Genomic DNA, 13,032 nt, shown 5'->3' with positions numbered 1-13,032 from the left:
TGGATGCTACGTAAATTAATAGACTCAATTAAATCTAGCGGAGGTCAGGCGTTTCTTCAAGAACCTGCACGCCTCAAGGTTATCAAAGATGGACGCACTCATTTCTTTACTGATGTAAAAGAAGCAGAAGCTTACTTAGCTGATATTGGCGGGGGCAAGAACAAGTCTAAGAATTAGCTTAATTCAAAACATTAGTTTCACTGGTAGACTAACCTTTACTAGAATTCTCTATTACCAAGCAATATTGGCTATATGGGGGGTCTGTTTAATCTTTTCTTTTGCCTTAAGATATATACACCATTATACACTAGTAAAATGCTTGGGTTATCTTTTATGCACCTGCTGATAAACTGTTAAAAGAATAAGTAAAGGGAGGGTGGGGACCTCTCAGGGCGACCTGCCACGCAAGCTGCCCCTTCAGCGGCAGCAGATGCAGAGGGACGGCTCTTCCCCGGCTGGGGTAAGAGCTAGGAGGGAGGCGGGGTGAGGGGGGGGGGTTTCTCCGCACAATGGGGGGCTGAGGGGGGGAGGGAAAAACCAAGAAAACTCGTTTACAGGCTGAGGGGGTGGATTTATACAATGAAATTAGAACTTTTTTGTATATTAACAGTACTAGAAGTAAGCAATGCATGAGGATATGTGGATATCATGAACATTATTTTGGACAATCTGAGACAAGCTCAAAATTTAAGGCTTCTATCTTTTCTTTTCTTTTACTTTTTAGATGTATGAAATAAAATGCTTAGCCTGGAATGTAGCAGGGCTAAATAGCAAGAACAAAAGGTGCTTGATAAAAGAAGAATTGAAAATGCATAACCCCCATGTTGTTTTGTTATCTGAAACACACATTGCGGGGAAGGATAGAAAACTACTTAATCATTTGGGGTACGATATTATAGTTCGCTCCACATTTGGACAATCTATAAGAGGTGTTGCTATTCTTAAGGATAGACGATTTAGGGCCGAAACAATACAAACTTCTTGTGGTAAGGATGGCAGATGGGCAATAGCGCAGATAAGCTATGAGAATGTTAAGTATGTTCTATGTGTGGTTTATGGTTGTAATATAGATGAGCATACTCTTTTTGACCAATTGAATATTAAACTTTTGGATTGGGAGGGAGAACTCATTGTCATGGGGGATTTTAATTGTATTATGGATTATAGAATAGACACAACCAGATCTGGTAGCCATCAAAGGATGCACAAAACCAGGTCATCTATTCTTGACCTATGCCGCGTACATAACATTAAAGACGCTTGGCGACATTTATACGCTAATAAACCGGGGTATACTTACTATTCCGCACCTCACAAATTATGCTCAAGGCTAGACATGGCATTAATAAGCGATAATTCATTGAAAAATAGCTCCATGGTTCTATGCCCTCGAATCTCTTCTGATCACAATGCTATAATATTGATATTTAAAACAACAAATATTAGAACTACTCCCAGACCATTCTCTTTTCCTAGACATTTGATTTCAGATACATGTTATACGACGCAACTAAAATTACACCTAATTGAATTTATAGACATGAATACCAACTCAGCTTCACCTGCTATGGTATGGGATGCCTGTAAGGCAAGTATCAGGGGTTTTACTCAGGCTTATGTGATCAGACAAAATTTAGAACATAAGAAAAATAATGATTTATTGATGTCAAAAATAACCGCTCAAGAAGAACTATTATCATTAGCACTCCGGTCTAACCTAACAACGAGCATAGAAATTGGCCTCAAACTTTGCTCACTTAAAAATAAAATTAAGACAAAATTTATTCAGAAAAGTACAAACAGCTTACACAAATTTAAAATAACACAATATGAGGGGGGGGGGACAAAATTGGGAAAGTTTTGGCTTATAAAGCCGCCGAGGACCGAGCTAATTCTATAATTACAAATATACGGGGGGCCGGCAATAAAACCTATACCCAACCACAAGATATCTTAGAACAATTCGCCGATTTTTACAGAACTTTATATACCCCAGAAGTGGAGCCTAATTTAGATGACATACACAAATATATTGAAGACCATAATGTGGATACTCAGAACAGCCCAGAGATAGACTCATTATCTGATGATATAACAATGGCTGAACTACATCAAGCGATAGCTCTATTACCCTTTGGAAAAGCAGCGGGGAAGATACCATACCCTTAGAAATATACAAATTATGTCTAAAAGAGCTTGAACAATTATTGCTGAAAGTTATCCAATCTGTAGGTTGGTTGGTTGGTATCAAAAAGGAGTCTGGGGCTGTTACTGCTCTCACAGGGGCAGAAGGTCCAACCACGACGTGCCCAAAATATACGTAAATACAAAGAATGTTGTGTTGTTCCTAAAGAAAGATAGAGGTATAGTTACAGTCTACAGTGCAAGCGGATTAGAACAGGGTAGCCAGGTGGTCACCCTGGGAATCCATTTTGTTGGATTTAATGCCCTCACACACCCTTTCAGGTGTCATGCTTCATCATTTGGGCCTGCTCCTCGTTGGGTCGGCGGTGCAATACCCAACGGGCAACACCTCATAGAGGGGCTCTTTGGCGGAGATCTTTTTCCAACTGCCGTATAGATGAAGTGCGGGTATGGGGCCAGGATTCAGGGCAGACGTGACCATGTGAGTTAAAATAAAGCTAGTGGTGCCAAGGACACTTTATTCAGGAGGGCCACTGCTTTCTAGAGGAGAGTAGTGGAAAATGATGTTTCCCACTCTCATCTGGAATATGTTAGAGTCCGGACTAACATATTCCAGATGAGAGTGGGAAACATCATTTTCCACTACTCTCCTCTAGGAGATTGTTTTTAACTAAAGCAGTGGCCCTCCTGAATAAAGTGTCCTTGGTACCACTAGCTTTATTTTAACTCACATGGTCACGTCTACCCTGAATCCTGGCCCCATACCCGCACTTCATCTATACGGCAGTTGGAAAAAGATCTCCGCCAAAGAGCCCCTCTATGAGGTGTTGCCCGTTGGGTATTGCACCGCCGACCCAACGAGGAGCAGGCCCAAATGATGAAGCATGACACCTGAAAGGGTGTGTGAGGGCATTAAATCCAACAAAATGGATTTCCAGGGTGACCACCTGGCTACCCTGTTCTAATCCGCTTGCACTGTAGACTGTAACTATACCGTTATCCAATCTGTAGGCTCAGATGGAAAAACACCTAAGTCCTGGAATAGGGCAAAAATAATATTTTTTTTTGAAGAAAGACCAACCAAAAGAAGAGAGAGGGTCATACCGCCCTATCTCTTTAATAAATACAGACGCAAACATTTTTGCTAAAATTCTAGCACTAAGATTGGCTCCTATTATGCCCCAGATCATTAACCCACAACAACATGGCTTCATAACTGGGAGAGATACTACCATACATGTCAATATGGCTATTACAGCATTCGATGTAGCAGAGACTGAATCCACCCCACTCGGTATGATCTTATTAGATGCTGAAAAAGCTTTCGACCGAGTGGGGTGGGACTTTCTCTGGTGCGCACTGTCTAAAATAGGGTTTGGGGGACAATTTTTGCGGAGTATACAAGCATTGTATGATAATCCAGTAGCTTATACCAGTTATGGGGGACTAGCATCTTCAGATTTTTTGATCCAACGAGGTACCCGTCAGGGCTGCCCACTTTCACCTCTTTTATTTGCCCTCTCAATGGAGCCTTTTTTGTTTGCCCTCCAATCTCAAACTCAGATTGCACCTTTTAGATCAGGACCACAAGAATTAAAAATAACTGCATATGCCGACGACATCGCGATTTATACAGAAGATGTCGTCGAAGCACTAAAGGGAATAGCATTAGAAGCCGGAAAATATGGGAAGGTGGCGGGCTACAAATTAAATTTACAAAAACGCAAGTAATAGCTAATTACACTCCAGCTGTTGTCGTGCCTGAGATCTGCCATACTGCTACTTATCTTGGGGTCAAAATAACGGCCAAATTACAAGAAATTAACAATATAAACTACAATGAACTAACTAAATCTACCAGCTTACTATTAAAGAAATGGCATAGACTACCTCTGAATTTAATCGGCAGAATTAATTTAATCAAGATGAAGGTATTGCCCAAATATGTGTACTTATTCCGATCTATACCACTAGCGCTAAATAACCAATTTTTTAAGAAACTTGATGGAGTATTTAGCAGTTTTATCTGGGGGTATAAAAAAGCAAGAAGATCATTGGCCTTTATGAAAAACAGCACGAATCAAGGTGGGCTTAATTTTCCTGATCTCAAACTGTATTTTTGGTCCGCTTTTGTTTTCCGCCTCCGCTCTTTACTTAATGAAAGAAGGGCTTTGTTCTTCCACTCTTTTATGTTAAAATCTGATTCGAATATGTTTTTGTTTAGAACTAACGATCCCAACTACTATAAAAGGGTTAGATTTAAGACAGCAAGAGACCTAACAAAGATCTGGGGCAATATACTTTCTTTTTGTAATACTAGCTTTTTCCACTCAAAGCTTCCGCTATGGGGTAATCCGGGCCTTCCAAACATTTTTAACGATAGTACTACACGCTGTTGGCTTAGATCAGGAATTGCTGTTTTAGGGGACCTATATGGCATACAAGGATTTTTAGACTTCAACACCCTCAAATTACTATATGACCTACCTGAAAATATGAGGTACAAATATCTACAGATACATGACTATTTGATCAACAAAAAACAAATATTGGAGGTTACTGAATGTGATATTTGGACCTGTTTATATTCATCCAAAAACAAGTCTATAATAAGCGAAGCATACAGGCTTCTTGTTGGATATAAATCAAATGACTGTAACAAGTTGGCCGACAAATGGAGTAGAATATTGGGCTCAAATATAACATCTAAACAGATAGAGAACTCCTTCACAAACATTAATAAACGAGTACAGTCATCTAGTCTAAGATTACAACAATTCAGAACACCCTGTATGCTGTATTACACCCCGGAAAGAATCTCTAAATGGTCCTCTAATCACATCTACAGTGATCACACAAAATGCCCAAATGCTCTACTGAAGCAGCTGATCTGGTACATATTTTATTTTCTTGTCCGAACCTTAAGACTTTCTGGCGTGATATTGAAAATGTTTTGAAATTGAAACAGATTCAGTTGCCTACGTTCACGGCCACCTCTGTTCTGCTAGACACCTACCCTGTCTCTTTCCCGCAGGCTGCTCTGGCCACGGTACTTATGTCTTGTGCTAAGCTAACTCTGGCCAGAGCTTGGACTAGCTCAGAAACACCTAAGGTCTGGGACTGGTGGGCATTGGTAACTGAGATACATTCAATGGAATTAGCTTTAGCAAACATCAGGGGCACACGTACATTGAAAAAGCATGAAAAAAATTGGGGAACTTTTGTGGAACGATGATGTTATAATCTATTTTTTTTTTTTTTTTTTTTTTGGATTTAGTGACGGGGGAGGGGGGAAAGAAATTGGTTGGACAACATAATCTGTATCGTTGTTGAAAAGAAATTGCTACTACTTTCTTGTTTGCTTATCCTCCTCTTTTCTTTCTTTCTCTTTCTTTTTTTTTGCCTTAGTGTATGCTTTATATGATAAAATTTATGTACGTTAATTTATGTATCTATGCTTTAATGTACTTATTCCTCGTCAGCCTGTAAACAATAAAAAATGTAAATAAAAAGAAAAAGAAATCGGATAGGATTTGGATACAGAGAAATAAGCTAATTTTCATATAAAGGACACGATTTTTTCTGGTTTCTACTGTGATTGCTAGAAAAGTTCAAATGGCAGAAATTAGTTGTCACATGAAGCTCAAAATTGAAATATTGCTAATTGTTCAGTTTTATATTGTCTAAGATGTAATTGCTTAATAGATTTTCACACCAAAGGTTTTATTTAGCACAGGTAAAGTATTATGTTGACGTTTCAACTCTTTATTTTCAGTTGTGTTAGAGTTTTAAGGTTAGTGAAATAAATATGGTACCTCAATTTGTCATCTTTTGGCTGCCTCTCTTAAGACAATTGGCACACTCTCTCATTAGTTGGTAGCAATGGAACACTGAGGGAGTGCTGCGATGTAATACTGCAAAACAAAGATTCAGCTCATTGTCTTATTTTTTTGTTTTTTAGATTGCTAATATTTTGGACAGTCATGCAGCCACCCTGCAGAGAAAGGCAGATCGAGAAGTGTTCTTCCTGAATACTCAGAGTATTGTGCAGCTGGTCCAGAGGTGAACGTGAACAGTCTTCTATGTTTCAATCTGTGTGGTTCATACAGATATTAATTTATCTCCTGTTAGGATTGTTAATTCCAATTTAGTAGGTATAAACTGTTTTAATCTGAGAATATGGAAGGCCTATTGACAATTTACTGATTCCAAAGTAAAATCACAAGAAAACACATCCATTCAGCATGGACATTTTTTCGTAATTGTTACAACATATTCAAAGATTCAAGATTTCCTGACAAAGTTACAAGATCTTTTAAAATAATATAAACATATCAGGAGACAAATATATAGGGGATTATGAAATCGTTATTTAATTAAACAAGATATGTGTTCTGTTTTTGGTGGAAGGACAGAGGACACACAAGATGGGGCAAAGACAATAAGTTCAGTGGATGAGTGATTGATGATTTTTTTTATTTATAAATAACATGTGGGCCTGAAGGCCTCATGGTACTGAGTTCAATTAAAAAGAGAGGAAGAATGCAAGCCTGTAAGTGCAGGCATTGTATAAGCAATAAACCAGAGGCAGAGTACTGAGTCTGAGCTGGGCGATATGGCTAAGTGGTCTTTCAGGTGGAGGGCCATGCAAGAGATGAGCAAGATAAGTTTCAATTAAACCATAAATGCATGCACACATGATGCATAGGTATTGTTGTAGTATAATGTAGGTTTGTGGCCTAGTTGACAGAAAAGAGTGGGAGAGAGAAGGGTGGTTACAGCTGGACCAGGTGATTGAGGCTGGATGGGCATCAGAGTCTAAGATGGAAGAAAAGATTGTTGAAAGAGTTAATTGGCATCAGAAGGAGAGGGTGAGGGGAGGTTTTGTGAATAAATAGAAAGAAAACAAAAGGATGAATTTGAGGTAGGTTCAGTTGCTGAATATTGCGGGGTGAGCAATATAGGGATTGGCTGTAACGGTGTCCATGAAAGCAGGTGAGGAAAAGTGATGATCAGTAGGAAGAACCAAAGTAGTTCATGATATAAAAGAGAATATAAGTCTTGGTAGATTTTACCATAAGAAACTAGGATTGAAGACAGAGATTTTTGATTTATTAGCAAACTGAAAATATGTCAAACAGCAATTGTGTTTGTCAAGAGGTGGACATGTGTTTTGAGCCATGAAGCAGATGATATTTTAAGTGACAATAAGGAGTGGAACCACATCAGGGTATTCACAAATTGAGGATTGCCAAGCAGCATAGTGATTCCCATCGTCAAAAGCAGCCAAAAAAGGATTAGAACCAAAATCGAAGTATGATTATTGAGAAGTGAGGAAGCTGGATGTAAAGAAGAGCTGTTTTAGTTGAGTGAAAGGACCTGCAGCTGATTGGTTCAGACAGAAAAGGGAGTACGAAGGGAGATGGGAAGTACGTTTAGAGCAGATGTGGTACTTCCAACATTCAGTATGAAATAGATGGAGCATTAGTTGAAACACAACCAATTGCTACAAAGGAATCTAGCACTTTTTTCATAGGAAACACAGCCTTCCAATAATAAATAAATTGCTCCCGTTTCTATTACCATTTTTTTTTTAATTGGTCATATACATTGGTAGAGCAAGCCCACCTACGGCCATACACTGATCAGAAATTCCGAATAGATGCATTGGCGATTGGAGTTTAAACCCCTTTCGTCATGCCAGTTATGGATTCTTCAGAATCTGAGCTCTTAAGGCACCTATGAATCAGAATTGCCAGTGTCGCAGCACTGCACTAAGTCGAAAATGATCCAGACGAACTCATGGAAGTCCTCATAACAATTTACTTTTGCGTATATTCCAAAAGGTTGTAAACCTGCACAGCTAAATCAGCAGATATGTACATTTTCAGGTTTAATATTTGTCCACTCACTCCTTGCTATAATAGCAATGGATTACTTGCCAGGTAAGAGATCGTTTGGCATAGCGAGAGGGGTGCGACAAGGGTGCGTCCTTGCTCCCTTCTTATTTTTAGTTTACATTAATGACCTGGAAATAACCCTGCTGCAGGAGTGCAGAGATATGCCTATGATAGCAAAAAGATCAATCCCTGCACTCCTGTATGCGGATGATGCGGTCATAATGGCCCGGACCCCCCTCGCTTTGCAAAGAATGATAACATCTTTCAACACTTATATGTCTAGCCTGGACCTGAAAATTAATTGTACAAAAACGTTTTGTATGAATTGTGGCCCAGGGGCAAATAAACGGAAAAAAATCATGTATATTAATTCAAGTCCCTTGGACTTCACCCCCACTTTCCCGTACCTAGGCATACTGTTTGAGGAATCCGGCCTGTGGTCAAGCTCAATAAGATCAAGAAGGCTGATGTTCTGTAAAGCCATTATGGCTCTAAAAAACTTCTGTAAAAAGATGGGCAAAAAGCCAATTAGGGAGCTTTTAAAAATCTATAGCGCAACGTGTGCAGCAACTGCTGTCTATGGTGCAGGTATATGAGGATATGCCAATGTGAAATGCATCCAGTTGGCGGAAAACATGTTTTTGAGATATCTCCTAGCTGTACCAGAGAGTGTCTCAACTTATATTTGTCACACGGAACTTGGTCAACCATATATCAAAGATACTATCAAGGTCCAACTAGTACTTTTGTGGCACAGGGTTTGGACCACCGAGGAGTGTGCCCTGAACCGCACTATCTTAAAGGATGCGATAAGCCTAGACCATGTGAGCAGGATAAGATGGCTTTCATATGTGTGAACTTTTCTAATAAAATTGGGCTGTCAAGAATATTATGATGACCCGCTCTCAATGTGTCATACCCCCAGAAAGGAGCTTAAATACCAATGTATGAAGTACCTGGAAGAAAGTAGATTTAATGATGAAACAAAGAAAAAGACAGTAATTGCCCATCAACTAATAATGACCCCTAGCAACCTACAACCATATGCAACTCTACATATGAGTGATCGCGAAAGGTTCTTATTAACACGTTTTGGATTAAACATTCTTTTTAGAGCCCTTAGCTTCCCTGATATGAATAATTGGTCACGACAATTGAGTAAATGCCCCTGTGATGATCTATCAGAACAATCAGACATTCATATTTTATTTTTTTGTAAGTTCTATGTAATGCCACGGAAGAGATGTATTGTACCCATACTGAAGGCTATGGAAGTGAATCGGTGTTGCATTGCTTTTTTAGCAATACAGGATCTAGATACTATATTAACAGTTGCATCTGTTTCTGCTAAATATGTTTTTAGATTGCGGAAATCATTTTATTTGAAATTTTCATTTTTAGCTATGATTGATGTTTTTAATACTGTAATTTTGAATGTACTTTTATGGTTGATTTATTGATAATAACCGAATAAAGTTTTCTAATGAATGGACCTGCCAGGGTTGGAAAATTATTAGGAAATACCCGGGGGGCGGTGCTAGTCGGCGAACATGGCAGACGCCTAAAGTGAGAGCTCCGCGCCGTCACTCCTAAACATCCAGCAATTATCCTGTTTCGGCCGAGCGCCGAGGGCCGCGAGGCTGTCGCCTGACCCCCGGAGCCGCCCGGCACCTGCAGCGAAGCAGCGGCGCGTTTTCGCGCAGCGGGGGCCGAGAACGCACACAGCGAGCACTGGGGCGAGCTGGGCCGTGGAGCCGGGCCCTTGCCTGAACACTGCCCCGGAGGGTGTAACGCGACGTGCGGCCTGCCGGACCATCCAGGCCTCGGCGAGCCCGCACCAGCGGCAGTGAAGCGGCAATAGTGAGAGCTGGTGACACCCCTCCCCCCCCCGCGGGGGCGCGCTGGGGGCTACAGTCACCTGCCCGCGTCCGATGTGAGGCTGCGGCCCACGGAAGGGTGGACGCCTCATCGCATTTTGCCCGGGCCTGCGGAGGGCCTCTATTAAAGTCGCTGGCATAGAGCGTGGCGAAGTCTGCAGGGGGCTGCCGGGCGGCTGGTCCTGGCCCCTCACGATTTGATACACAGACTCGACGCGGCGGGAGAAAGAGCTGTGAGCCGCAAAAGACATAGTGGGCCTGCGCTTGAGCCCCGGACCTGGCAGTTTGAGGCGCCGCGTCACCAAGGTGAGAGGGCCCCGAGAGTACTGGCCGCGCACACTGGGTGTATTCGAGTGGACTTGGGGGGACCCAGGGTGCACGCCTTTGGCGATCACTTGCCGACAGGAGGGCCGCGAGGGAACTCCGAGGCTGGACATTGAGGGGGCACTTCTGGACAGCTGTGAAGAGGAGCAAATCAGGGGGCTTGGCGATACGGAGCTCACCTACCCTATCCACTGAGGCTCGGCTCTGGCGCCTGCTCAGTAGCGGGGCACGATTCACGGACCTGAGGAGCACAGTTGCGCCCCCCCCTTCACCCCCTACCCCCCTGCTGTCCGGTTCAGGTCGGTGGGCCTCCGCACAGAACTTTGGCAGTTAACCGGTGGGGAGTCGCGGCGACTTGGAGAACTGAGCAGGGGACCATAGCGTGCGCGACGAGCCGACTGTGCGGGAGCTGACAGTGGCGACTGCACCGACCGCCAGAAGGACCAGACTTGCGAGTGCGGAGGAGGCGACCATGGGCAAAGGTGACAAGACGCAGTTAAAGTTGGCGTTTGAGAAGCGCAAGTCGAAACCCCCGGAAGTACAAGAACCCTCGCCAACGCAGCGGGACAGGGGCCCGGAGAGCACGTTCTATGCTAATATCAAGGGTCTGTTAGTCACCATGGAGAAGGGCCTTCAGGACAGCATGGCAGCGATAGGGACGAAGATTGACGCCCTCACCTATCGCATGGACCGGATGTCTGAGAGAGTGGACAAGCATGCGGAGAGGATAGACATGTCCGAGAGGCGCCTGACTGAAATGGAAGAGGCCCAAATGGACCTGGATAAGGACCGCAAACAGATTGGGAAACTCCTCCAGGTCATCCAAGACAAGGCAGAAGATTTGGAGGCCCGTTCTCGACGCTCCAACATACGCATTACGGGCGTACCAGAAACGACACAAGTGGGGAAAATGGAGATCTTTGTGGAGAAATTACTCACCACGTTACTAGGAGACAATGTTTTTTCAACTATGTTCATAGTGGAAAGGGCTCATCGCTCGCTGGGCCCGCGGCCGCGTGTGGGTGCCCCACCAAGGCCAATCATTGCGAAACTCCTGAACTACAGGGATAGGGACACTGCCCACCGACAGGCCAGAGAGAAAGGGACACTGCAATACGAGGGATCGTCCATATCGCTGTACCCAGACTTCACGGCTAGGGTGCAGGAGGAGCGGCGCCATTTTGCCCCGTACAAACAGCAAATCCGTGACCTGGGGCTGGACTATGCTATGCTGTATCCGGCGAAGCTACGCATCAACAGACAGGGGCATTCACATATTTTCACTGATCCTAAGGAGTTGCAGAAAGCGTTGAAAACATGGACAAAGAAACGGCGGAACAGTCCCAGAAGCCAAGAGAGTGAACGAGAACAGACCAGCGGGCTGGAGGACCAGGAATAGTGTTTCTGCTGTGGGCCAGGATCACGCTACCTCGGGCTACTGACCGGGAGCGAGATCCCGAGGGTGATCAGAACGTTGCCGCATGCTGCCTCTGATGGTCCGGGGCCTGGACGACACCAGATCCTTACAAGACTGCGAGACCTGCGAAGACTCCGAGCTCCGGTGAGATAGATTCTGGTTAATTACCTGTTGTTTTACCGCAGAGGCAAGTTGTAATGTATGGACTGCGGTTTGGACTGTGGCCTCTGGCTGCGCACAGTTGTCTAGCATATTCTCTGGGGCGGGGGGGAGGGGGGGAAGTACGACATTGATTCTGAGGGGGGCTGGCTGGGTGGCGGGGGACGGCTCGGGCCGTGAAGCTCGAGCGCAAAGACTTTGCAGGGGTGACGGAGCTCTCAGACGCTCAAAGTCAGGATGAGGTATGAACGCATTCTTTGTACTATATTGGCGACCTCTGCCCTCGCGCTGATAGCACACATTTGTTCAGTTGGGGACACTTTGGGCTGTAGGGAGGGAAGGTGGGGAGTCGAACCTATCATGCTAGGCCGAGTTGTGGGGGTTGGTCTGCTGTGGGAGGTGGGTGGGGGACTGTTGAGTAACGGGGAATGTTTTTGTTTGCTAGTCTACACAAGGTACAGCTACTCTCAAATGTCTACAAGTGCTAGCCCCGAACTGCCACGTGTACATATTCTGAACCGTGCTACCTCACCTAGTGTCACGCCACGATGGCTGAAGTAAATAGTACACATACCACTGCACAATCCTCCACGCTCAGTGCCCTTAAGTGGAAGGTTCGGGGGCTGAACGACTACAGGAAACTCAGAAAGGTGTTAAGCTACCTCAAGCGTCATAACATCGACATAGCGCTATTACAGGAGACGCACTTGCCACTCACGAGTAGGATGTTACATAACAGAGGCCTGGAGGGACACATAGCAGTGGCGGGTTTCACTACACATGCAAGGGGGGTTATCACATGGGTTAACCCGAAAACAAACATCCAAATACAGACACTCAGGGCGGACTCGGAGGGAAGGTATGTTATAGCGTCCTGCAAGGGTCTGGGGCTAGAATTGATCGTTGTTAACACTTACGGTCCCAATTATGACTCCCCTGAGTTTTATGATACGCTAGCTAGTGAAGTGGGTGGGCACGCTCACCCGCACATACTATGGGGGGGACTTCAATTTGACGCCTAACTCGGACTTGGACAGGTCCTCGGGTCCTTCTCGAAGACCCTCGGCGGCCGCACAGTCGCTCACCGCAAAACTGCTAGTATTAGACATGGAGTATGTATGGAGGAGCAGGAACGCTGGACTTGACGGCTTCACCCACTACTCTGCGTTTCACGATATTCACACCAGGATCGATTACTGGTTCGCCACTG

The 13,032-nt window shown here is 44.0% G+C and overlaps 1 protein-coding gene across 10 annotated transcripts in view; it reads left to right on the top strand.

The window, feature by feature from the left end:
• ACACB (acetyl-CoA carboxylase beta) overlaps positions 1-13,032 on the top strand; it is a 2,338,068-nt gene that overhangs the window by 970,421 nt on the left and 1,354,615 nt on the right. For all 10 annotated transcript variants that reach the window (XM_078667379.1, XM_078667377.1, XM_078667383.1 and 7 more), the window contains one exon: positions 6,107-6,207. In XM_078667379.1, the coding sequence (XP_078523505.1) occupies positions 6,107-6,207 (101 nt within the window). The remainder of the gene's footprint in view (positions 1-6,106; positions 6,208-13,032) is intronic.

Source organism: Lissotriton helveticus, chromosome 11 (assembly GCF_964261635.1).
Source record: "Lissotriton helveticus chromosome 11, aLisHel1.1, whole genome shotgun sequence".
NCBI lineage: Eukaryota > Metazoa > Chordata > Amphibia > Caudata > Salamandridae > Lissotriton > Lissotriton helveticus.
Note: the sequence above shows the minus strand (reverse complement) of the source record. Positions and strands in the feature narration are given on the sequence as shown.